The 27522-nt window shown below is 43.7% G+C and overlaps 1 protein-coding gene across 3 annotated transcripts; it reads right to left on the bottom strand.

The window, feature by feature from the left end:
- Positions 1 to 1397: 1397 nt before the first annotated feature.
- NCR3LG1 (natural killer cell cytotoxicity receptor 3 ligand 1) lies at positions 1398 to 27145 on the bottom strand. Of its 3 annotated transcripts, none has more exons than XM_075928068.2 (11): positions 26918 to 27145; positions 23908 to 23995; positions 22900 to 23226; positions 22039 to 22149; positions 18284 to 18685; positions 14768 to 15079; positions 13493 to 13807; positions 11027 to 11338; positions 8948 to 9265; positions 7506 to 7565; positions 1398 to 2102 (listed from the first exon to the last, which is right to left on the bottom strand). In XM_075928068.2, the coding sequence occupies exons 1-11, from the start codon at positions 27062 to 27064 to the stop codon at positions 1789 to 1791; spliced, it is 2706 nt and encodes a 901-aa protein (XP_075784183.2). In that variant the 5' UTR covers positions 27065 to 27145; the 3' UTR covers positions 1398 to 1788. The 3 variants fall into 3 exon arrangements, with proteins under 3 accessions (XP_075784183.2, XP_075784182.2, XP_075784184.2); XM_075928067.2 differs by having other exon boundaries at positions 23908 to 24261; positions 26918 to 27075; XM_075928069.2 differs by lacking the exon at positions 23908 to 23995 and having other exon boundaries at positions 26918 to 27066.
- Positions 27146 to 27522: the final 377 nt, after the last annotated feature.

Below are 27522 nucleotides of genomic sequence, written 5' to 3'. Positions count from 1 at the left end.
GCGGATCCAGCATGCAGCGGCAGCTACAGGCAGGGAAGGGTGCCTGGCTGGATCATGCAGGAGCAACGAGCAACAAGCACCATGCCCCGGTCCTGCTCCTGTGAGTCGTGGCCGCCTGCAGACTCCCGACACGGCTGCTGGCCGCCGAGCAACTTACTCCGGGCTCCTTCCCTTTGTCAGCCCGGGCTGGGAGCCTCCCGCCTTGCGCCTCTGCTGGGGATGCCTCTGCCCCGGCTCTGGAGCATTCCCGGCTGCTGCGCCCCTTGTAAGTTTCCCCGTGTTGTTAGGTAGCGGGCTGGGCAATGGTAGTGAAAGGGTAGGGGAGAGGGGATCCTCTTCCGTCAAGTAAAAAAAACTCTATATACTGAGTGCACGAGTATAGCCCATGGTGGCGTGCAGGGTTTGTAAAAACAAATATAACACGCGGGTTAGATTCACTAAAAGACGGTATAAGGCTGGGCTAAAAAATTTAAAACACATAAAAAAGACTATCAGGTAAGAGAAACAAAGGCCAATGTTACCTCATGGCCTTTCTCTGTCACCTTCCAGTAGCAGTAAGGAACCTCCTGAGATAGGCCATTCACAGTGCACTGTACTAGCTGATGGGCCATTAGCCCTGTCTGGTTTTTCCATTATAGTCCCTGAAAGGATAGCTGTGGGAGTGGCCCAAAGCAGCATATAGGGAACACAGATATACAGGTCCTCACTTCAGCTACAAAAATGATACAAGTGGGATAATCATTTTCAGCAAATCATAACCTTTCCAGTGATATCTTACATGAGCCATCTTGCATAAAGTGAATCTGTTATGTCATTCATTTCATAAGCATATTTTCATGAAGCATATGGTCACACCATCCTTTATTAATTATTATGCATAGAATTGACCCAGGTGATCTCTGTAAACTCTATAACCCCGCCTTCCTCCTCTCCCCCTCCCCTCCGGTGCCTTCTGCCAAGTGGCATCAAGAGATTCCTGTAACGCTAGCTGGTCCTTTCAATCTGGGAGCAAGAGCCAGCTCTGTCTCAACAGAACAATTCTGTCCTTATCAGTTACTGACTAAAACTCTCCCCTACTCTTTCAGCTAGTGAGTGCTTAGCTCTTTTTATGTTTTCTCTCTTAACCTGGGTTGGAAACCAGCAACTCAAGAGACAGAGTGGGTGGGAAAATAGATCCAAAGGCAAAGGGGTAGAGATTGGCAGTAGACAGGAAATAATGAATGCCTGGGGATGCAAAGAGAGTAGGGATAAGATGAGCAAATTTCTCAGGTGGGTTGTAGATTGGTAAGAATTCACTGACAGGTCAGTGGTTTGTGAATTGCTCATCAAATTCTCTAAAATGATTTTTGTTTTTTTACATTGTATATTAAAACCAAACAAACCAAAACCCCAATTAAAAAAAAAGTTCCTATTTTTTTGTCTTGATGAAAATGTATTTTATTTAAGGATTCACTCCACTGTTAAAACCATTTTCCTTTGTTCTCACAGAGGTTTATTACAGTCTTTGGCTGAGAAATCAAAGTAAATAATGGGGAATAAGTAATAATTTCAGGATGGGGGAAAGTGGCCTAGATAACTTCAGGCCTTGTGGAAGCTCTTGAGTCCTGAATAGTCCATATTTTCTTAAGCCCTGGTTTTCATGAGTAGTGTATCCGGATACGATGATAAAGTTTTAATTCCCGAAAGAAGTTTAGTTTTGTTTGTTTTTTAAATGGGGTAACTGTTCACTGAACCCTTGAAACACTGAAATAGAATTGCTGTTTGGCCATATTCTTCACTGAAGGGAGATTAGGCAAGTTTTAAAATGTATGAATCCTCAAGAGAGTCCTCATCGTTAAAAACCTCGCATCTCATCTTACATTCTTTGTCCTGTTCTTCAGGTTTAAAAGTCACAGAAGAATTAAAACCAGATTCATCCTCACAGTCTGTGTTCTCTATTCCATCTTCAATGAGGTATTTCCCCTTAAACCAGGAAACACAAGTACTGTCTGCAGTCCTTCCAGGTATAAAACAGCGAAGTGTCACATCCTCACCAGCCTTTGGGTTGCTAGTAGTGCACTCTATCTTCAGGGTGTTAATCTCTTGACTGATGAGTCCAGGGCCTAAAGATAGATACAATTAACAGAAAAAGAAAATTACAAATAAAGGCCTCAGCACCAGGGCCATTTCATTCATCAGCTGCATTCACTGATTAGGACGTGTTCTGCTGCTAGGTATATGTTTTCCATGTCACTGCTATCTTTTATTGTTATATTAATGTGATGGAGTGTGAACCCAAGAGGGGCCTTGAATGGGCTATGGTGGGCCTGAGAGGCCAATTATGTTAGCTGGCTGCACCCAGAGGGACCCAGGCTTAACTGATCATGACGCCCCGCTGGGCAGGAACAAGCTAGTTAGTATAAGGAGGCAATCTGTCGCAAAAAAGGGACTGGCTGGCTGCAGGATGAAGATGGGAAAGAACTGGAGCGGGGTTAGGTTGGGCAGGGCTGGGGGTGTATGCTGACATCTGGACGAAGGTGGCAAGACTGGACTGTAAGAGCAGGTTGGATGGAAGGCTGTGGCTGATCTCTGACAGGAGGTTGAGCATTGAAACTGACAAGGAGCTGGGGGGAGCTGCCTTGACCTATGAAGAAGCAGCAACGGGAAATAAGGGATGTCTCAGATCAGAACAAAGGACTAGCTATATCAGGTTTTAACAAAGAAATGCATACCAAGGAAAACAAACACAGGATAAAAGCCAATGTTTTATCATTGTCAAATCAGTGATAACAGGAAATGGTTAACCCTCTGAAAGTGGCAGAATGGATACAGCTAAGCAGGGGTGGCATACAATGAGCTAAACGAATGCAGGTCAAAGAGATCTACTGACTGAATGTAATATAAGGGGCAAGCTGAGAAGTCGTCTTAAAAATTGTAACTTCAGGGGAAGTAGAAGTGACTTTTAAACTGCCTGAATTCCTGATGGAAGCAAGAGTGGGTAATACGGAGTACTGCTAGCGTTGTCTGAGTGTGACATCCAAATGAGTATTATCAGAAGTAATGTATTGTTTGTTAAAGAGCTACTTAAGAGGAGGAAGAAAAACAGCCACCTATGGCTCCGTGCATAACCTTTAAAAGTGGGATACAATCCAATGAGGTATCAATCTTGCTCAATTAAACCAAACCACCCATGCAGTGCTATAACTGTCAAAAGAATGGACATGCAGGAGCTATTTGTAAGGGGACAATAAGGAGCAATGAAAATACAGGAAATCACTCAGGGTATGTCTACACTACAGCGCTAATTCGAACTAACTTAGTTCGAATTAGTTAATTCGAACTAAGCTAATTCGAATTAGCGCAGCTAGACCTAAAAACTAGTTCGAATTAGCATTTTGCTAATTCGAACTAGCATGTCCACATTGAGTGGACCCTGAACAGAGGTTAAGGATGGCCGGAAGCAGTGCTGGCAGGGCATCAGATGAGGACTTAGAGTGTGGAGCTGCTGTCTCAGGCAAGCCGAGGGCTGTGCTTAAAGGGACCCGACCCCCACCCCGGACAGACAGTTCTCAGGGGTGCCCCGCTTGCAAAGCAGTCCTGGCTTGGATTGTCCGGAGTACCCACACTGGGCACATCACAGCACTCGGCCATCAGACTGGCTGCACTTGCCGCAGGCTGCCATCTGGGGAGAGGGGATAATGGGGGGGCTGCAGGAGAGGTTCCACCCGCAGAAGCCCGCAGAGCCAGCCCAGTCCTCCCCATCGGGGGCTCGTACCCCATTCCTCCCTCACCTCCTTCCACTTACCCCTCCCTAGCCCCCCTTCCTGATGTACAAATAAATGAGGCATTCCAGAGAATTTCCAGGTATGGAAATGATTGGGGATTAAAATTCTTGCAAAAACAAAAGGAATGCTTTTAACCAGGAAGGAAATTTGGAGGAGCGGGGAGGAGAGGATTGGACATTTATTTATGATAAAAAAATGCGGCTAGTTAAAAAGCTTATTTCCTAGAAGTGTTTGATAGCTTGATATATATTTACTTTGACAGGTTTTGACTGGTCACATAGATAACAAAAAGTAGCTTACTTAAACATAAGAATGGCCATACGGGGTCAGACCAAAGGTCCATGTAGGTCAGTATCCTGTCTGCCGACATGGGCCAATACCGGATGCCCCGGAGGGAATGAACAGAACAGGTAATCCTCACGTGACCCCTTCCCTGTCCCCCATTCCCAGCTTCTGACAGAGGCTACGGGCACCATTTCTACCCATCCTGGATAATAGCCATTGATGGGCCTGTCCTCTATGAATTTAAAAGTGTAGCTGGAAACAAATGGGGTGCAGATAAGAAGTACTGATGATGGTGTACAGAGCATTGATAACATCTGTTTGGACTGAAGAGCCCAAGCTTTTGGTTCAGCCTTAAAAACAACTCATAGAAACCTGGAACTACTCCTCAGGTCCAAGTTCTGAGACTGGCATGTGGAGCAATGAGAACACCAGTGTGTGTGCTGCAGATGGCCAATGGAAAAGCACCTGTAAATCTAAAGATGAAACTATTATATCAAACTTTTGGGGCAAAGGTAAAATGAAATCATGAAAAAAAAAGTGCACAACAGATTTATGAAGCTCATTGTGAGCCTAGTAGACAAAATTATATGGATCGTCACCGGCGTCCTCATATTATAAGCAGGGCTCGCCGAACTGCAGCGAGCCCCGCTTGCCAGCCACGCTGTCCAGCGATCTGCGCATGTGCAGATCATTCTGTGCACGCGCAGATCGCCCAAACCCAGCTCTTCCGGGTTGCAATCTACTTGCCACGGGTGAGTAGATTGCATTATTTGTTGAGCCCTGATTATAAGGGTCAAAAATTGAGTGAACTAAAAAAGTTTAGCCATAGGAAATTAAATTACAGCTGAGCAGTTATTCCACCATTTGTAGATTTGGAGACGTATGAAAAAAATGAAGGAAAGTAAAATAACATTATGAACAATGAAATTTCAAAATGTATTTACGAAAAATGGGGGCTGCTTTGACCATCTGTACAGACGGCTCAAAAGATGACAGCGCATATAGAATGGAAACAGGCCTGTATATGTTCCTAGACTATGAACCCAGAAATCTAAAAAGGCTATCAAATTATGTGACTGCTATGATGGCTAACCCAGTGAGGATAAGGTTGGCACTAACCTGGCTAAGAGATGTGTGACCAGCTGCAGTTGTAATTTTACCTGATTCCTGTCAGGTGCTATGACAATCAGAACAGGGACTTGGGAAAGCAGAAATGACATAAGTGAAATAATTATCCTAACTACAAAAATAATGCAAGGAAGAATTTGTGTAACAATAGGATGAATTTCAGTACATACTGGAATGCCTGGAAATGAGGTGACTGACAAAACAGCAAAACATGCTCTGAAAAATGCATAGGTAGATATTTAGATACCGTTAAGTGGACAGGGATTTAAAAGTGTGACCATGAGGAGCCTGCTAAGGCATGGCAGGAACTATGGACCAAGAAAATGAAACGGCAAAAGGTTCTATGATGTAGGCTCAACAATAAAAGTCATGCATGGGGAAAGTCATGATAGAAAAAGTGAAGTAGTCAATTTTAGAATGTCAGCTGGTTGTGCCTTAAATGATAAGTTAAGCTTATTAAAAAGACATAAAGAGGGATGTGTAATTGTGTTAAAAACCACAGAAACTGTTGATCATGTTCTATGGCATTGTGGGCAATATTCCATAGGAAAAAAAGTTTATTTATGAAACACTGAGTTGGAATTAAAGACTTTTTCTAAAGGGATTAATGAGAATGTCAGGGAAATTGAATATTGGGGGGAAAAAACCACCCTGGCTAAATTTCCTTACGTAAACAAGACTGAATGACTGTAACATGCGGGAGAGGGGGGAAGTTGGCTAAAAATTAACAAAATACAGGCAGTCCCCGGGTTACATGGATCCGACTTACATCAGATCCCTACTTACAAACGGGGTGAGGCAACCCCGCACTAGCTGCTTCCCCCCAGCAGACCAGGGAGACGCGAAGCTAGCGCCCCCCCCTCCCAGCCCCAGCAGACCAGGGAGACACGGAGCGGCTTTTCTCAGCAGACACCTCAGCTTGAGAATAAAGGACTGAGGGAAGTGAGGTGTGGGAGAATAAAACTGAGCTCTGGAGAAATGTTTGGCTAGAGTTTCCCCTACAATATGTACCAGTTCCAACTTACATACAAATTCAACTTAAGAACAAACCTACAGTCCCTGTCTTGTACGTAACCCGGGGACTGCCTGTAAGTGGCTGTCATCTTTTTTGGTGCAGCAACCTCATCATATAAAACGAAGACAAAGAAGGGGCACTGCCAGGTGAGAGAGCCTGCAGCCACCCTCTGGGAACAGAGCAATGGTAGGAGGAAGCCCAGTGACAAAGCAGCAACCTTGACTGAAAAGAAAAGACTGGCAAGCAGCTAGAGAGGTGGTAGCCACTGGGTTGGAGCAGGCTCTTGTGTGCAAGAGAGAAGGTTCAACTTACAGAGTTTGTGGGGGAGATGGCCTGAGAATAAAAGGCTGGATAGGAAGGAGCCCAAGGAAACCCCAGAAAGGAGTGGAACTCAACAGACTTGATTAGTGGTTATAGTTTCCTTGGGCTGGAATCCAGTGTAATGGGAGGGCCCAAGTGGTGTAAATCAAGATATGGGGGAAAGGACACTGGAAAGCCTTAAGAAAAAGGTTTGAAGCCCAAGGGCTTAGAGTTGGAGCCCAAGACCTTCCTGTGCGTACTCAGAACTACTTTATGTCCAGCTTTCCATTATTCTGGAAGTAATCATGATGTGGCCAGTGGGCCGAGCTATGGGAAGAGAGCCCAGACACTGAGCAACCAACGGCAAGGTACCATCTCGGGAAAGAGCCATTATGTCCAGGCTGGACATAAGGAGGTAATCCTGAGGTGACTCAACCCCTTCACAATTAATTAACGGAAAACAAAGTGCCATAGGTTCAATGCATCCCTAAGCAGGTTCTATTTGTGGAGTTTCGAGCGGATTATTCCTCCAGCTGGAAGTGAGGAGTGGTGAGTGTGCTACCTCCCTGTGTGGGACAAAAAGGGGTTTCCCTCCCCAAATCCCAGGACTCTTGTGAATATGCTGGAAGCCAGACCGATCCACATGGAAACCCTGTGCATTCATATTCCCTCTCTGGGCTTCTTCAACTATCCTGCCTGCCATGAACCCCAGAATCCCCCTCAGACACACTCAAAGGGGTTCCATGGCTGAAAGGGCTCTGTGCAAGTTAGCATTTTTCCTGTTGATTCTTTCTATACAGGGTTGAGCTACAACCATTCTGCCTGCCCCAATGCACACATCCCTGATTCCACACCCACAAGAGAAATGGGAGGGTGGTGCCATACAGGCAGCCCTGTGGCCTTCTCACATCTCTCACTAAACTTTCCATCACCTGTATCTGAGGAGGACAAGGTGATGGATTGTACCATTGATATTAGAAGGAGAATCTGCCTTAGTCTGATGTAAAACTCACTCAGTGTGTGGTTCTGATTTGCAGTCAGAGTGGCTATATCTCCAGTGCTGGTAGAAGAACCTGTAAAGCAGGAAGAAATACTATGTTATCTAAAATAAGCATACATTTATCATCAGGTTAACATATCAGCAGGAAAACACACAATTATACACATTACAAAATGTTGCATGTTTCCATGGCATCCTTATAAACATGTTCCCATCCCCTGTTATTTAAAACATCTGTTTTCATAGTCACTGTCGGAAGGCCTGATCCAAACTCCTCTGAACTCAACAGAAGCCTTTTCATTGACTTCAGTAGGCTTTGGATCCAGCAGATTTCACTTATTTTTTCTGATCATTTAAACAAGCCAAGTATTGAACATGAGCATTTTCAAAAGATCTGTCTCCATTTTAATGATTATTTCACTAACAGGCCATTTTCTCTATGAAGCTAGCTAAGAAAGTGGATACAGATGGTTTGAGAAACCTGGACTACATTCAGAAATGAGTCTTCCCTGGCAACAAATTGTACACGGAGCCTTATACAGAGACTCAAGCTTATTTAGGGGCAGACCCTGATGTCTTTACTCATGCTGAGTTGTCCTGGCAGCACATTTTTAAAGTATGTAGGTGCCTATAGATGAATAGTATTTAAGTGCCTAAATACTCTCACAATCGGTCCCTTCCTTCAATTCCACTCAGATCAATGTATTTGTGGAGTCAGGGGCTACCCAGTCTAAAACTGGCCCTGTGATGGAGTGCACCTGCACTCTGGGGCTCCCCGTAGGAGGCCACACTACTCTGCCAAACCCTGCCCCAGGAAACAGCCAAGTGATACAGAAAGGAATAGTGATGGTGGGTGCTCCAAACCTGCCAAGAGCGGCTGCATGCAAGCAGCCAATCAGAACAGAGCAGACTCAAATAAAAGGACATGTGTAGAGCTGTAAAAGGTACGTTCCTTGCTAGGAACGGAGAAGGGGGCTGTGCTCTGACTACAAGAGTTCGAGGAGGAACCAGAGTTTGTTTCTTGCTGCATTAAGGGGCCAAGTAGGAAAAGACCTAAACAAGAAATGGCAGCCATCTAAAATCAAACTTATAGCTGCTCTTTATAGTGTCTCTAGGTTGGCCTGGGTTTTCCCTGCCACCACAGTGGCATAAATACCGAGAAGGGGACCAAACTTATTTGAGACCCAAAACTAAGGCCTCAAAGCCCGGGCTGATCGGCCTTGCAATGGCAATAGGACTGATCATTTATAGGACTCTTTACTATCCTGGAAGTGGTTCATCTGGACTCTGTGGCTCAGCCCGAGGACCAAATTAGAGAAGATCTACTCAGGCCAGCCAGCAGCTTGCCGGAGGCACGAGGATGAGAAATGACTGCAGACCCACACTCAGCCGCTAGCAGTGCCTAAGAGGAGAGTGGCTCCCATTACAGACCCTTTGTTAAAAAATCTGACTTACCACCAAGTTTCAATATAAACATTTTCTCTGTGCAGGAGTTTGTTGATGGATGAATAATCTCACATCTGAACATTTTTCCATCATCAGATGCATCAATAGTAAATTGAACTTTTATTGTACAGAAACATAAACCATTTTTTCCAGTTGAAGTGTCTGTCTTATAGTTGTTGTCTGTAGGTAACTTAAGCCACTCTTTATACCATGCAACTTTTATATTTTCAGGTGCGAAATCTGATATGGAAACTTCAAGACAGACAGTCTCATTGACCTTGGGTGATGTTGGTGTTGCTCTAATCTCAGAAACAACAGGAGATTTTGCTAAAATAGAAAGATATTTTCCATTAGAAACACAGTACAGTAAAATAGCTCTGGACACTATCAAAGAGATTATCATGAAAATTAACCAGCAAAAGAGAGACTATGCAAACTCTTTTTGGGGGGGAGGGGGCAGGGTTTGATCCTGCATAAGGCCATGCTCACAGTACTCTGCCAAATAAGCACAGATTAAAAGTCCAACGCAGAACAGAGAAAGCCAGGAAATCCGATCCTGCATGAATGAGTTCTGACATCAAATCACTTCTCTCCAGTAGCACGAGTAAGGCCAAAGAGTGGCATGTAATTGAATACTAGAGATGTTAAAAAGTAGGTAATTATAACTGCATAGCCACTGAAAATTTCAGCTGTTACATGGTTACACACATCTTCAGTGTGGGGCGGCAAGCCAGCTTCCCAGGAGCTGGTGCGTGCTGGGAGCCAACTTTTAAGTCTGCTGCTGGCACACACCAGCTGCCACCCCATCCTGCTGCCTCTGATGTAGAGGCAGCAGGGTGGGGCAGCAGCTAGTTCCCCGGGAGCACTCGGTGCACACCAGGAGCAGACTTATAAGCCAGCTCCTAACATGTACCTGCTCCTGCCTGCAGCCCCAGTCCCGGGAGCACAAAGTGGCAGACAGCTCCCTGGGGGTTTGGGCAAGAGTCTGCATGTAACCATTCACAGTAACTGTTATCCTATTGCATCCTTATTGAATACATGTGTCAGGAACACCCATCCACAATCCTTATCCCACTCCCTTCAGAAGGGGGAGGCAGAGACTCTAAGGGTAGGTCTGCCTTGCAGTTAGGCAGCCACAGCAGACCCATGTCAGCTAACTCAAGCTTGTGGGGCTGAGGCTATGGGACTATAAAAGTGCAGCATGGATCTTGAGATTCAGCCTGGATCCCGGGTTCTAGGTCCTCCCTTTCTCGCAGCACCCCAGAACCCAGGCTCCAGCCAAAGTCCAAAGATCTACATCACAGCTTTACAGCCCCACATCCCAAGCTCCATGAGCCTGCATTAGCTGACACAGACCATTTACAGACAAGATACATGTTAGGAGACTTAGAAAGAGACACACCCCTTTCTTTCAACACATTTTCTTGGTAGGAGGGAAGCCCAGATCCGTCTCAAATTTGGAATTTTAAATGTCAACTTTAAGCTTTAGCCTGGGTCATTTCTAACTTGCGCCCGTGTGAATCAATGCATAAGGTCCCAGAGGCAAAAAGTCCCTTGGAGTGGTGTGCTCTGTAGGAGGAGTTCTATGGACTGCTGCTAAACCAAAAGTAGCCAGGAGTGGGATATCATCCAGGGGACAGACTAACAAAGGTTTTCAGTCTTTAACGATGCTTAGTTGGATTGATGAATGCATCTGGCAGGGTTAGTGCCCAACTCCCCCTAAAAAGCAACTGGAATTAGGCAGTAATATCATCTAAGTGCTTTGTGTAAATCTTACTAGATTCCTAGCTGCATTTGTGGCACACCTTTGAAACTCTAGCCGTAAGTCTTTTCAGCATACTCTGTCTGTTGGATGCCCATGCAATCAGGATTGGGGCCTAAATGGTACCTGGCAAAATATAAACAGGAAAAGCAGTAGCCAGGCCAATCTCACTGTTTTTAGGAGATATAATGTACACCCTCCTGCACCAGGGTTGGTGGATCTGGCCCTCTGCCTGTAAAACAAAAATACTTTTTTCCCCCTCAAGCTCTAACAATCATTGTTCTATCCTGGGCTCACAGACTTCTTATACATATTCTTACACATACCTGGGAGTTTTAGGTACACATTTTTTGTAATGGGCTTTGTCAGAGTCTTGTGTATCACCCTTAAGCCAATCTTTTTGCCGTAATCTAGAGCAGTGGGTATTAGCTGAAGATCAGAAGATGTGTAGAAACGGCCCCCGGAATCCTGCTTTGGCTCTTGTACTGATGAACCCTTCTTGATCTCACTATTCTCCTGAAACCAATGGACTTGAATATCGCTGGGATAAAAATCCATGATTTTGCAGGTAAGGGAGAGGGGTTTTCCATACTCTGCATCATGTGGACTAAGAACAAGATCTGTAACTCTTGGAAAATCTGCAAAAAAAAGGTTGAAATATATTATATCTGCATAAACAAAATTAATATTTAAGAAGGTACTACTATTATTTGTATTAGTGTTTAATATATACGGGAGGAGAGTAAGGAGAATTATGTAAAATAAACCATGAACTTGATAGCGAATGGATCCAATACACCCAAATGTAAAACAAAGGGTCAGAGTTAAGAAAGTGACTGTGCAGTTAGTAGTTTTGACATATTACAAAAATAATCTTGCATCACCCCTAAATACACGTATATAATTGGCCAAGGGAAGTGAGGTCCTACACCTAGTGTAATGACAATTCTCTGGTTTTGTCTGGATATAATACAAGAACTCTTAAATGCTGCATCTGCTCAATTCCAAAATTTCGGGGAATGATACAGACATCAGTGGGCAGAATGCTATTGATTTTGGTGAAAAATGGAAAATCGGAAAGGGGATGCATGAAGATGTCTGTGCTAACCAGATAATGGCACCCAACAGTGTCAGACATTTATCTAACTGTCTATAGCTTCAATGATCAGTTGTTGGCACCCATTAACTCATTCCAGCCTGATACTCCACCACCACCTAAGTCCTGCCCATCTTCCCAAGAAAGTTTAATATGATGACACCCTGAATGTCTTATGTCCCAGACAGAATGGGCAGAATAACAAAAACATAAAAATGGTGAGAGGGGAATAAAGTGGCCCCCAGAGCTGCTGGCATGGAGTGGAAGAGGGGAGTAGGGAGCGAGAAAGAGTGAGGGTACACCCAGAGCCTTTGGAATGGGAAAATGGGGGATTTCAGAAGGGGAGAAAATGGAGAGAACCATGGGGAAGGGTGAATGGAGGGAGATTGTATGGGGAGATTGTGGTAGAGAATGGAGTGATGCAAGGGGGCCCTGGTGTGTGCAATAGCTTGGCCTACACAAAGTTGTGAAGTTTGACCCCCTAATTTATATACATCTCAATAACTGTTCAGCTAGTGAGCTTTTCCACAAAATAGTTCCTCTATTGCTTTCTAGTAGAGCTCCAGTTACTTCAAAAAAACACAAAGGACACATTCCACAACTACTGAGAATTCTGTTTTCTCACTGCTGCTCATGAATGTTTCAAGCTTTCAATAGTCTCTTAAGCCTGAGATTTTCAAATTTACTTAAGGTGTTTAGACACCTACTTCCCATTAAAAAGTTAATGGCAATGAAGTATCCAAATCCTCTCAGTGGTTTTGAGACTCTGAACCTAAATCTTTTTTTTTAACTGATTGTGCAAGATAGGGAAAAAACACATTGGTGTGTTATTGTAGGGTTGCTTGTGAGAAATCTGTTGGATATTGATACTTGGACAGGTATGTGTTCTACTTGATTAAAACACTGTGGCTGTGTCTAGACTGGCAAGTTTTTCCACAAAATCATCTGATTTTGCAGAAAAACTTGCCAGCTGTCTACACTGGCCGTTTGAATTTCCGCAAGAACACTGACGATCTCATGTAAGATTGTCAGTGTTCTTGCGGAAATACTGTGCTGCTCCCGTTCGGGCAAAAGCCCTCTTGTGCAAATCATTTGCGCAAGAGGGCCAGTATAAATAGCACAGTACTGTTTTCCGCAAAAAAGCCCCGATCGTAAAAATGGCCATCAGGGCTTTTTTGCGGAAAAATGCGTCTAGATTGGCCACGGACGCTTTTCCGCAAAAAGTGCTGTTGCGGAAAAGCATCCTGCCAATCTAGACATGCTTTTCCGAAAATGCTTTTAACGGAAAACTTTTCCGTTAAAAGCATTTTCGGAAAATCATGCCAGTGTAGACGTAGCCTGTGTTCTATTCTACCATCTACATACAAAGGGAAGGGAACAAAATCTGGTGGAGTCAGATGGGGTGGGGAAGAGGGCAGGAACAACATTTCAACTGCATGCTTACTCCTTATCCTCACACCACAATTCAGCTTAGTGGGGTAAGGAACTTTAGCCAGGGAGGAGATATGCTGGGGCTAAAATAGCCAGGAGAGAAGCACCACACAGTGTTCCTTCTGAGCAACTAACCAAACATCTACAGGCATCCAAACAGCATCAACTTCTGCTCTAGACCTGTGCCATTCCCATAAAGTATTAAGAAGACAAAAAGGGAGAACAGGAGTCCCTTGCACAAAGAAACAGACGATTAAATAGTCACCTTTTAACATGAGGGGATGGGACCGTCTTATAGTTTTGTCGCAATGGCTGACTTCAATAAAGAACTCTGTTGTATGGTCCGCAGGTTCAGCTGTAAATGTTACTTGACTTTCTTGGTGGTACAGATTTGTTGCTGCATCCAGCTGAGGATCCTGTGTTTTAACTGCAGCCTTAATGAATTCTTCAAACCCTCTCAACCAGCGCACTTGACACTGCTCTGGGTAGTAATCTCTCACCTGGCAAGATAACATGACAGCTTTCCCGTTCTCAGGGGTACAGGGCTCACATACAATGTTAGAGACATTTGGAGTAAATACTGCAAATAAAACAATAAGGGACAAGTACAATGATTAGGGGGATGAGAGAAAACAGAAGCAAAAGCACAGACCCTGCTGTGTTTCTATTCATTAGAGACATTCACAGTAGTGTTCCCATAGACAACAAAGATTTTAACAACTGCATGTGAGTAACAGAAGAGTAAGGAGAAAAATAGCAGATGAAAATGAGAATAAAACTGAGAGGGAGAGATAAGAGACTCCAAATGATCCAGTACTGTAAGAAATAGCATGTTCTGTCAGAAACAGAAGTGTTACCTCTATGGAAGTCTGTTTCATTATTTGGCATCTTGTTTTATATATAATATACAGTAGATTTCCCAGAGGAATGCTTCAGAAAGTAAAATATGCCACATTTCTATACAGTAGCCTACACATATCCCCAACCTCCCTGAGGTCTGTACATGCAAAGTTTCAGTTATCAGTCTGGGATTAGAAAAGAAATGTTGGTAACTTAAACAAACACTGAATTTTAAAGAAAACTCTGGGGAAGGGGTTTGTTCTTGGTTTTCTTTTTTAGACAGTAAAAGTATAAAACGTGATCCTGAACTTACATGCTCAATTTTTAGGTAAGATCTGCAGTGATTTCAAAGGGCATTTTGCCTACATAAGGAGTGTAAGATTTGGCCTAGAGATAAGACAGTAAGGCCTTGTCTGAGAAAAAACATGGTATATTTGGGGTTTTTACATGTGTAAAAATCCATATTTTAATATGTTAGCTCACTGAGATGACGCCAAAGCTCCTACTTATTAAAATTACAACTGTCTTGTCTACCACAGGATTTTAAACAGTATATTAACATGTAAAAATATACCCCTCTTCCTACTGGGAATGTGGCCTTTTGATGAAATTCACCTCGTGCAGAGATCTAGCAGCTCTAGGTCTATACAACAGTTACAGTCTTCATTCTACTAAAAGAATAGCTTGAGGAATAACTTACTCAAATTTTCCAGCTTCCAAAAAGATTCTTTGTACTGGTGTGAGCCTTTAAGTTTAGCTTTACATATGAATCTCTTTCCTATATCCCCAACTGTAAGGTGTAATTTTAAGCTGCTGGTGCAGAAGAAAAGTCCATCTGTCCCCGTTTCCACCTTGCTAATGAAGGGTTCCTCTGGCACTTGATCATTGTCTTTATACCAAACCAATTCAATTGTTTTAGGGAAGAAAGAATGAATTCTGCAAGTCAAAGTTATAGACTCATCTGGTCTTGGCACATCTGTAGAACACAGGACTGGATCCAGCACTGGCATGGCTAGACAGGAAAACAATGAGATTTGCACATAAAACAGGAATCGGCTTTTAAAAATGTGATTATCAGCACATGACCAATCCTGTAAGATACTGAGCACCATCTACTCCAACACATAAATCGATGGGGCTGGGAGATGCTGAGCATCTTGCAGGAGGCCTTATGTTCAGATTCTTCCATCACATCCATCCCATTGCTATCTTCAGACTTAACACTCAGCATACATGAGTATCTACTGAACAAACTTTAGAGGCCCCAAATTAAATTTGTAGACCAGTGTTCAAATTGGGATTGGGAATGACCCAAACCCTTCATGTACCACAATGTCACACCTCTCCTGTCAGAATTTGCTGTAAACTCATGAACACAAATTAGCCTTTCCCCACATGGGAGACAGGGAGTAATCACTGCTGACATTTTCATAGAGTTCTCATGCTAGGGGCAACTCATAAAATTTCAGCTACTGAGGTTTTACAAAGGCAAACACATTTTCCTAAGTTTCATAACTCACTCAAATACTATGGCACAGTAGGCCAAATAAAATACCAAGCTCAGGTACATCTAAAAGTGAACTTAAAAGATAATCACAAAATAAATGTAAAAAAGTTTTAAATCAAGACTCTGCAACTTTCTACATGTATTTGCAAGTGACATTTTTTATGTTTATTTAGGAAAAAGTTACCCCACGGCCCACAAAAATTCTTTTGGACATATATCAGTATTGCATATTGAGCTGAAAGCAGACATTATATATGGCTACCTCTAACTTTAGGCAGAAAGTTCCTTCATTCATGCATTTTATCTATAACTACACATGATAATACATCTGTTTTTCTAAGCAGTCAATCAATTTGAGAAAGCATGACTAGACCCAACGTGCTAAATTTCAGGAGCAGACACAAAAGATCAATTAAGCTACAAAGAACTTGAAAGCAAGAATGTAATGTTAAGGTCTACAGGAAAAAATAATTCTCTATCTAAACCTGCCCAGAACTGAAAATGTTATGCCAATCTATCTTAAGCAGCTAAACTCACCCATGTTGACACAGTAGAAAAGTTCTGCTGTATGGTGCCAAAATACGGACATCTCTGGTTTTAAATGAGAGCTAGTAATCTACTCTGATTAAAGAAGCCACTTTAATTTTAACATGTCAAAGACCATGTCCTCTATGGGTGCCTTGCCAGCATGATGCACAGGCCAATATGTTTCCAAGGCAAACATCACTGCATCTCTATTGGTATCTTGACTCTACGTATATCTCAAGTGTAACCTTTAAGTTTTCTAAGGCAAAATTTTCATATCTTCTGAATACTTAAAATGGTCTCTCATTCTCAAATACACGTTTCCCTAGTTTTCATTTGGGATTCTTGGAAACACCATGTGACTTTACAAGTTCTGCAGAAAATGTGAGATGATGCCTAAGAATTCTGTCCTGAGACAGTAACATTACCACACAGGTTACTATCATCAACACCATGTATCAATAACTAAAGCCACAGATCATCTAGGAAAGGGACTTTAGGGCACAGCAAATAGTGCTTAAACATCAGAAACATAGTCTCAAAATGGCATGAATTGAAAAGGGAAAGTGAAATACTGAAATTTTCTATCAGCTGGCTTAGCATTGTGAAGATACAATAGTCATTTGGGCTGTGTCTAGACTACATGCCTCTGTCGGCAGAGGCATGTAGATTAGGGTTGTAGGCAAAGGCAAATGAAGCCACGATTTAAATGATCGCGGCTTCATTTACATTTACATGGCTGCCGCGCTGAGCCGACAAACAGCTGATCGGCTGTTTGTCAGCTCGCCGTTAGTCTGGACGTCCCCCCTGTCGACATCAAAGCCCTTTGTCAGCAGCCCCGTTATTCCTCGTGGGATGAGGTTTACTGGGGCTGCCGACAAAGGGCTTTGATGTCGACAGGGGGAACGTCCAGACTAGCGGCGAGCCGAAAAACAGCTGATCAGCTGTTTGTCGGCTCAGCGCGGCAGCCATGTAAATGTAAATGAAGCCGCGATCATTTAAATCGTGGCTTCATTTACCTTTGCTGAACAAACAAATCTACATGCCTCTGCCGACAGAGGCATGTAGTGTAGACGTACCCTTTGAGAAGAAATATTTTATTATAATGACAGCTAAGAAACTGTCAACAAAAACAATTACCAAATTATTCAAGATAATTAGATCCAAAGCTGATTGCAAAGAGTTACAAAGGGATCTCAGAAAACCAGGTGACTGGATAACAAAATGGCAGATAATATTCAACATTGAAAAATGCAAAGTAATGTAATCTGTAAAAAAAAAAAATACGGGTCTAAATTTGTTGTTACCACTCCAGAAAGAGATCTTGCAGTCCTTAGGGACAGCTCTCTGAAATCTTCAACTCAATGCATAGCAGTGATAAAAAAAACCTAACAGATTATTAGGAAGTACCTGGAAAGGGATAGAAAATAAGATGGAAAATATTACAATGCCACTACATAAAACCATATTGTGCCCAAGCCTTGAATACTGTATCCAGTTCTGGTTGCCCCATTACAAAAAGGATACAATGTAATTGGAAAAAGTTCAGAGAATAGCAACAAAGATGATCAGCTATAGAACAGCTTTCATGCAAGAGGAGACTACTAAAAGATTAGGCCTGCTCATCTTAGAAAAGAGATAATAAGAGAGAACATGATAGAGGTCTATAAAATCTTGAACAGTATGGAAAAAGTGAACAGAGAAGTGTTATTTTATCCTATCTCACAATAAAAGTACCAGGGATCATCTGATGACAATATAGGCAGCAAATTTAATACAAGAAAGAGGAAGTACTTTTTTGGTCAATACATGGTTAACCTGTGGAACTCAGGACATGGAATGCTGTGATGGCCAAAGGTATAACTAGGTTAAAATAAGAACTAGATAAGTTCATGGAGAATAGGTCCATTAAGGGCTATTTGCTAAGACGGTCAGACACACAATCCCACACTCTGGCTGTCCCTAAACTCTCAGAAACTAGGAAGGGAAAACAGCTGGATCACTCTAATATCACCCTGTTCTATACACTCCTGCTGAAGCTCTGGTCCTGGCCACTGCAGGAGACAGGATACTGAACTGGATGGAGCATTGGTCTGACTCAGTGCAAGTTCCTAGATTCTTACTCTCGACTGTGTCTGAACTTGAAGAAGCTCAATGCTGCATACTGCAAAGCACTCTGCTTACCTATGACCTTCAGTTGTGTTGTTTGAACAGCAGGACGTGGCTGAAGAGCCTCGTGTGTCACTTCAAGAGAAAGCTCTGCCTTGTCAAGTTCATGCAGGTCTGGAGTTATTCGAATGGTACATGGAACTTCAAAAGTGCCATTATCTAGTGACCTCAAACATATCTTAAATTGAAAAGTCTTTGACATAGTCAGGAGAGCAGCATTTTCCCCATTTTGTTCAATGTCACCCTTTTCACTGTTCCAATGATAAATTCTCTCCTTTTGTTTTTGTTGATACTTTTTTAGAAAAAAATCCACAGTTAAAGGTTTTGGACGAAAGCTGGAAATCTGACAATGCAAAAAAGCATCTTCCAAATGTTTCATTTCCACATTCCCTATGAATGCTATTACTGTTGGTGGAACTGCAAGGAAAAAATATGTTAGTTTTCTTATGCACCACGTGGTCATTCTTCACAAACTAAAAAGTTAACTGCACTTTTTCTATTTCTGCTGCATACATTGCTCTGTATTTCTATATGCTAGAACAGCGGTTCTCACACTTTATGTCCTTTAGACCACCTGGCTCGATGTAAATCTTTCTGCTGACCACCAGCTGCTAATGGAAATGCACTGTTAATTACATAATTACGCCTGAGCCATTTTACTAGTGCTGCAGCTAGGGAGAATGGTTTAATTTAAATTATTAAACAGATTAAGCATTTTACTTTCTTATGTTAGTTTATCAAACTTTATCTTCTTATAAATATTTCCAAAAGTTTGTTTGTTTGTCCTGAAAGATCTCAGAAACGGTAAGAGCTACAAACACCAAATTTTGCACAGCTACTACTGATTTCCTAACTTAAATAACGGGATTGGTTATATCTCGAAATTGGTTCCCCTGGTTCCTCCAGAGCCCCAATTGGGCCCACTGATAATTAGCTTTTAGTAGCACTTGATCATAGAAACACAAAATTTTGCACAGATACTACTGATTTCCTCACTTAAATAACTGAATTGGTAATATCTCGAAATCGGTTCCCCCAGAGTCCCAATTGGGCCACTAATTCACTTTTAGTAGTGCCTGATCATAGGCATTTGCTGGACTCTTCTGTTAAGCGTGTCACATAAACTGCAACTACGAGATCCTTTCCCTATGATAACAGAACAAGTATTTCCAATAAAATATGTTATGTTAACATAATTTACCTAGTTCATTTACCACACCTTTTGTTATTAAGAAATGTGTTAAATGTAAATGCGTTTTGTAAACACATCACTAGCTATGTTAATTACTTAAAGTAATATATAAGAGAAAAGTATTTCCAATAAAATATGCTATGTTAATGTCATTGACGTAGTTCATTCATCACACCTTTTACTATATTTTCCCCTAGCAACGCTGGGTATTTCTGCTAGTTTTAAAAAAAGTAAAATATTAATTTATGTCCAACATAAAAGGTTTCAATATTTCCTTTATTTATGGCAGGGGTGGGGAACCTTTTTTGGATCGGGGGCTATTAAGCCACAGAAAAATCAGTTGGGGACCACACAAGTGAGAAGCGAAAAAACTCCAAAACCGCTCAACCCTCACTGATGTGGCCCCCAACTGAGACACCTCGCTCCTCTGGGGCTTCAGCCCCACACAGCGAGGGAAGGGACAGGGAGGACTGAGGTTCAGGGTTTCCCATAGGCAAGATTTTCTTTTCTGGGGTTCTGGAGATAGTTGGTTTTATGGACTCCCTTATTTTCTGGGGTGGGAACAAAAATGAGGTGTTCACTGTGTGGGATTGGGCTGCCAGTGAGTGGGATAGGGATGGGGTGCAGGATCTGGGAGAGAGATGGCGTGCAGAATGGGGAGAGGTTGCAAAGTCTGGGTGGGAGGTAGGATATAGAAGCAGGCTGAGAGAAGGGTGTCTGGCCAGGAGGAGGGAGCAGGCGCAAGGGAGGGTGTCGGAGCAAGCTGAGAGTGTGGGGTCTTGGTGGAGGGAGGGGAGTGAGTGAGAGGGATTGGGGTGCAGATGTGTGGCCATGAGGGGGGGATGCTTACCTGGCTTCATGCCCCCTTGCAGTGGGGAGAGCCTATGGGGAGCACACTGCCATTCCCCCAGCAGGGTGGGGAAGGTGAGGGAGCTCAGCCCCTCCCCCACTATTGCAGTGGGGAGCCCATGCAGTTGCGAGGCTGCAACACCAGCTCTGGAGTCCCGCTTGGAGGGGGAGGAGGGAGAAGGTGAAGAAAGCCCCAACCATCCCCGCCAGACTTGGCTCGTGGAGAGTGGCAGAGCGCGAGGCGGGGATGGGCAGGAGAAGAGAGAGCGGCAGCACACAGAGCAGACCTGCTGAGCCTGCATGCACCCCGCCTCAGCCGAGCCCTGTACGGCCCCCTGCCGGGGCTGAGGCGGCAACTCTAAGGCCCCAAGGCCCAGGAGTGGTTCCACCAGATTTTGCCTCTGATCTGCCTTGTCTCGTCTTCCCTCCTATCCCTTCCACTGCCCCACCCACAAAGGCCCATGACCCTGCTGCTCTTTGCAACTTTCCCAGAGGGCCCAATGGGGTTGGAAACTCTCTGCCTCACCCATGTTACACAGGCCAGGAATCACAGCTTGTTTCAGGTGGAGCCCCTGGTTTAGCCTCGCTCCTGGGCAGCCCCCTAGCACCAGCCATTCCTGGCAGTGGCCATCGCTGTGACAAACAAGCAACCCAGAGACAGTGGGGCAGGGATGGCAGGGGCTCACTAGGCAGCAGCCACACTGTGCTGGAACTCAGGGAATGCTGCCATGTGAGCTGTAGCCACCAACGAGGGGCCGTCGGTGGGGCTGGGCTGCTGTTGGGAGACATCATGCTTGCCCAGGCCAGCAGGGGAGCAAGCAGCCAGGCCCCGGCCCACAGGGTGGTGGTTAGAGCAACGCCATTTTGGACCGTCCTTCCCGCAGACAGGCAGCTGCAGACCACTAGTGGTCTGTGGACCACACTCTGAGAACCACTGTGCCAGAGTACTGTGCTTATCAAAACTAATTATCTTTACCAATGCTGTATTTTTTAATATACTGTACATTTGAGTTCCCTTGATTGAAATGGCCCAGTTGTTGTTTCCTATCCACAGTCCTTGCCAGATAAGTGACTATATGGCCAAACACATACTGCCTTCAAATTTTCAGTCTTTCCATGAACTTTTTCATGGAAGATTATCAGAGCAAGAGTTACATCTTCCTTTTTATGTGTGTGTCAGTATTCTTTTTCTTTACAATTAGTACCAACTAACGCTCATAATATTGTTAAAAGTTATCACTTTAAGTTTGTTCCAATTCTACTGATGCTGAGTTTGTATGTGGAAGATTTCAATATGACACTCTCAGCTAATAAATTAATACCAGTTAACTTTGAAGAGCAAATCCTTTTGTGAAAGTATATGAAGGCAGAGCATTTCTTACAAAGCCTGTCACTTCTCATGATTGATAGCATATCAATCACATATTCCAATTTGCTACAAATGTTTTTGTCAAATACAAAACGACCCCTAATTTTTTTCCCCAAAGGGCTTCAGAAAACATTTAGTGAAAATGGGGATTTGGAGATATAGGGGAACAAAAGCATGGTGTGCTTTTGGGAGACTAGACTAACCATCAATTAACTGATAGCTGAATAAAGAGCATTCTGATAAACTGTTCCTTGTTAGTTTGTCACTAGCGCTAAGTTTAGAATTCTAATATTCAGAAGGGCTTATTAGTTTCCATGAAGATATCATTAGTACAGTACACCTTTAAATCTATGTACTTACTTTTCTTAAAACGCTTATTGTACACGTAGGTACTTACACCAAGCACAATAATACAGGCTATTATTGTTCCAATGACTGCTCCAATTATACTGTTCAAATCTGACTTCGGGGCTGTGAATGAAAAAACAAAGAAAATATAGATGATTCTCTGCTTGCTTATATTTAACACACAAAAAATTAGTGACAAAATATCTTCTTTCATTTCCTTCCTGAATGTTTGAAATGTCATATGGAAGTTAAAGTAGGGCCAAAATTATTGTCCATTGAACTACTAAAGAGACCACAGAATAAATGCCAGGTATGTTTGGCTATGGCCAATCAGAGCATTCAAAGAGACCACTAAGGGTACTGAAATGCCCATTTAAAACATGTTTTCATACTTCCAAGGATGACGACAACAAAAATGTGTTGTCATGCATAGTAGGATTAAGAAAAGCCTTTGGTTAAAGACAGGTCTGGATCAACTCAGTGAGCTGAAAGAGATACTAAAACACTGTCATCTCTTCCTGCCACCAGAAATACATGCCCAGTAAGAAGGTGCACCTGGAACACCTCTAATTTCCAAAAATGTCAGTGGTGCAAACATGTTTCAACTGCTTCTTTTCACAGCACTAGCTTTCCTTCTCCTCTCAGTACATTTCTGGCTGGCCTATCAGCAGGCTAGCTGTTTCTCTGACTGTCATTGCATGGCCTGCTTTCCTGCCCAGCTCTCGCTCTTAAGTGACACTAGCTATTACTGCAGCCCAAGGATAACAAAAGGTTAACGTGATTCAACTTCTCCTAAAAGAGGTATAGCCACAGCATTCTGAAACACATGACATGTTGAAGGAAAGGGTGTAAGACCCTAAAGGGGGTGGATACCTGTGACAGTCAAGGTGATGTTGAGAAGTAACTTGGCAGGCAATGTTACATGACTCACGATACAGCTATATATATTTCCATTATCTTGCAAAGATGGTTGCAACCTTAATTTACTAGTGACATTAAATGTGCCATCTTTGTTTTCTACAGAGGCTCCTGTACAGATATCCTCTGCTGCTACATGATGGTCCTGGTTGTTCCTTGAAATCTTCTTCCACTTAATGTCAACTGAATTTGGATAGAATTTATTGACTTCACACGACAGGGTCCTTTCCTTCTCGCTTTCTATTGTAACTTCTTTTGGAAACACGTTGACAGTTGGTTGAGCTGTATGGAGAGAAAAGTTAGATGATAGTTATAAACATAGCTATGCCGAGACTTTAATAGTATTAGTTTTGTTGTAGCACACCCATTACCCGAATGTCTGATATATGCAATGTTTCATTGGGTTTTTCTCTCCTAATCTAGTCATGTTTTCTCATAAACATGAACATAGTAGGGAATATTACCTGGAAGATAAACAGCACTACTTTTCATTAGGACTTTGGTGATATTCTTGTTCTCTGCTCTTTGTAAATAAAATATATACAGAATTATTACAGCCTCGCAGATTCAGAGCATGCCTGGATGTTGAAAATGTCACTGCAAGGCTAAAGTTTGAATAATGAAAATGACAGTGAATGAGGAATAGGGAGTATACTCTCTCAAAGGCACCTAAAATGGAGAAATATAGAAACTACCCCAAAGATCTTAGCTTAATGAAGATTGCTAATTTTCAGGTAAGTTCCCTAGATAGGGTATGCTGTACTTGTCACACTCCTGAAGTTACTACTGCCAACTTACTCAATTTCTTGGGCTATTCCACTGATCATGCAATGCCCACACCTCCACAGAAGCTTAGTGGGGTGAATAAAATGGTACAACTATGCTGCACTCTTATATTCAACTCTTCTGCTTTCAGGTTCCTATCACACAGTATGTAGAATATGCCATAATATAATCACTTACCAACTACCTGTAAAATAGATGTTCCATGAGCCTCAGAAGGGGTGACAATAACAGAACACTTATATATTCCCGCATCCTTAAACTGTATCTGCGGAAGAGAGAGTGCAGCATTTCCTCTTTTCAGGTAACTGTCAGACATGCTGGCTCCTTTTCTAAAGGGAATATGCTCTCCAGTATGAAATATGAATATTTTTGTTTCAGTGTCTGCATTGTCTGTCTTATAGTACCAGGTAACTCCCACCTTCTTGATATCCAGTTCCGGTGTATCATACCCAGAGATGTTGCATGATACGAAGATATTATCATTCAGTGACACTATCAACGGTTCACTTTTCATAAGCACTTGAAGATTTTCTTCAAAATAGAAAATGTTTATTTGGAGCAATACATCCAATAAAAGTTCTTTTTAAAGGAGTTATTAATTCAAGGATCATTCAGTATTTTAGTAGCCTGTTTCCTTACCCGCAATTCACCAATTCTTTCTTATAGAATAATTTAAGTTTAGGACCAAAAGGGACCTCAATAGGTCATCTCATCTAGCCCCTCCAGTCAGGGTTAAGGTCACATTTATACTTACGCGCCAGAGATTGATCTTCTGGCATTCAATTTAGCGGGTCTAGTTAAGACTCGCTAAATCGAATGCTGAGGGCACGTCTGATCTGCAAAGGGAAGCTGGTGGGAACATTTGCTCCCATCAACTTTCCACTGTGAAGACGGTGCCAAGCTCGGCTTAAGATATGCCGACTCCAGCTACATTGTTTACATAGCTGGAGTTGCATACCTTAAACCAACCTTCCAGGTGTAGAGTAGACCTGGCCTAAAGAATAAGACCATTCCTGACGGATGTGTATTTGTATAACTTGTTCTTAATCTACAATAACAGACATTCCACTATCTCCCTCGGCAATTTGTTCCTATGTTTAACTACACCAACCGAGTTTTTCCTAATGTACAACCTAAACCTCTTTTGCTGAAGTTTAAGCTCATTGCTTCTTGTCCTATCCTTGGAGGGTAAGAACGATTTGTCATCTTCTTCCTTGTAACAATCTTTATGTACTTTAAAATGTATCATGCGCCCTCATTCTTCTTTTCTTCAGACTAAAACCCAAGTTTTTAAATCATCCCTCTCAAGTCATGTTTTCTAGTACTTTTTTATTGCTCTCTTCTGGACTTCTCCCATTTGTTCACATTTTTCCTGAAATGTAGTTCCCAGAACTGGACCCATTACTCTAGTTGAGGCCTTATCGACATAGCGTAGAGTGGTAGAATTACTACTTGGGACTTGCTTACAACACACCTGCTAATACATTCCAGAATGATGTTCGCTTTTTTTGCAAGTGTTACACTTGTGAACCACTAACCCCCACATCTCTTTCCAAAGTATTCCTTCCTAAGCAGTCCTTTCCTCTTTTGTATAGCGCGATTGATTTTTCCTTCCTAAGTGACGTACTTCGCATTTGTCCTTCTTGAAGTACATCCTGTTTATTTCAAACCACTTCTCCAATTTGTTCTGATAATTTTCAATTTTAGTCATAACTTCCAAAACACTTGCAACCCCTCCCACAAAGTTTATAAGTGTACTCTCCATGTGATTATCTAAATAGTTTATGAAGATACTGAACTGGACCCAGGACCAATCCCTGTGGGATCCCACTCAATATGCCCTGCGAGCTTAACTCTGAAACTTGATAACTACTCTCTAGGGCCTGGTCTACGCTACAGCAGGAGGTTGAAGTAAGATATGCAACTCCAGCTACATTAATTACATAGCTGAAGTCAACGTATCTTGAATCGCATTTCCACACCATTCACACAGTGAGAGGCTGACAAGAGTGAACACTTCCTCTGCTTCCCTTATTCCTTGTGAGGAGCAGCTGTACCTGTGCAGGCTGGAGATGCCCTCAGCATTTGAGTTACGGATCTATACTACACCTGTTCAATCAAACGCCAGAGGATCAAACGCCAGAGGACCTCTGGAGTGTCCATCCGCCAGTAAGTATACATGTGGCCTGGGAGCACTTTTCCAACCAAATATGCACTCATGATTTAGTAGCTCTATCTCAGCTTTATTTGCCTAGTTTATTTATGAGAAGTTCATACAAGATATTATCAAAAGCCTTACAAAGGTCAAGATATACCACATCTATTGCTTCTCTCCATCCACGAGGCTTGTTACCATTTCAAAGAAAGCTATTAGGTTGGTTTGACAAATCCTTGTTATCAGTTAGCACCTTATTATTTTCTAGTTGTTTGCCAACTGATTGCTTTATTATTTATTCCATTATCTTTCTGGGTACTGAAATTAAGCTGACTGATCTGTAGTTCCCCAGGTTGCTCTTCTTCCCCTTTTTACAGACCTGCCTTATAGCTGCCCTCTTGAAAATATTTAACTTGGCAAAGTAATTTTAAACTTGTTCTTTCTAAGGAATGTAAAATCCCATTTAATTGGTTAACCAGGAAATGGCTTAAACGAAGTGGCAGGTGTCCCCTCCCATACCAACCTGTGCCTCACTTCCTCTCCGCCCCCCCCTCCCCACAGCCCCATTTGTGATTTCCTCTCTCCCCACCCCCACCGCAGTCAATGCAGCCCCTGCCTCTGGCAGGCCAGGGCACCCCGCAGGCAGGGGCTGCTCCGCCCCAGCCAAAACAGCCCGTCCCTTGCGGGTCCCCCTCGGGGGATTTGGCTTCTGGCCGGGTTGATGCATTCGCGGCTGGCGCGCCTGTTTACACAGCAAAGGGCCGGGGAACCCCCCAGCCCCGGGCGACACGGAACTTTGACAGGGCGCTGCCCCCCAGGCAAGCGGCACCCGGAGCAAAGCCACCAGCTCCCGCACAGCGACGGGGGTGCCTCGCTCCAAGCCCTCCCGCACGGCCGCACGGAGCCCGAGTCCTGCAGGGCTGGCGCCTCTGCGGGCTCAGGGCGGCGCAGACCCGGGCCCCTTTGCTGGGGGGCACCCGCCGCTCGACCCCCCTCCTGTCCCGGGAGGGAGTCCCGGCCGCCCCCGCTGACCTGCCAGCTGCAGCGCGCCGGCGAGACCCAGCAGCAGCAGGCACCGCGGCCCAGCGCACGCCATGGCCCGCGGGGTCGAGAGTCGCCTTGCCCGCCCCGGGCCTGCCGCGACCCGTTTCGCTTTCGCATTCGCTTTTCCCTGTCCATGGCCCCAAGAAAGCGCGCGGTGCCTGTCTCCTGGGGCGGGGGGGCAGCAGCACGGCTCGGGCTACCCCCGGCTGTCTTGCCTTTGGGGGTGCCCCGCGCAAACACTAGGCAGGGGACAAGTCCTTTTTAAAAACGCGGCCCAAGAGCACCCGCTCCCTCCATCCCTGCCCTAAACACATGGGAAACCTAGGAGCAATGGGCCCCCAAGAGATAGGACGGAATCTGGAAGCCTCTCTGGGAGAGGAAACCATTGTCCAAAATTAGACAAAAAGCAACAAATGGTCTGGTAGCACTTTATAGACCAGTGGTCCCCAACCTTTGAAGGTTGCTGGGCGCCAGGGGGCGGGCCCCCCCATATCAGTGTGCCCGGGGGCGGGGCCACCTCCAAGAGCCGCACGCCCGGGGCCGGTGTCCCCCCCCCCCCAAGCGCCGCGCGCCCGGGGCCAGCGCCCCCCCCA

Source organism: Pelodiscus sinensis, chromosome 5, assembly GCF_052426305.1.
Source record: "Pelodiscus sinensis isolate ZL-2025 chromosome 5, ASM5242630v1, whole genome shotgun sequence".
Taxonomy (NCBI): Eukaryota; Metazoa; Chordata; order Testudines; family Trionychidae; genus Pelodiscus; species Pelodiscus sinensis.
This window is presented reverse-complemented; position numbering and strand designations above follow the sequence as displayed.

Bases quoted from the DNA above. Each gene is read 5' to 3' on its own strand.
- NCR3LG1 (XM_075928067.2), bottom strand. From the start codon at position 26,981: ATGGCGTGCGCTGGGCCGCGGTGCCTGCTGCTGCTGGGTCTCGCCGGC. The intron at 23,227-23,907 runs GTAAGTGATTAT...CTCTCCATACAG, and splicing joins ATCTATTTTACAGGTAGTTG to CTCAACCAACTGTCAACGTG. The intron at 2,103-7,505 runs GTGAGTTTTACA...ATCTATCTTTAG, and splicing joins AAATCAGAACCACACACTGA to GCCCTGGACTCATCAGTCAA.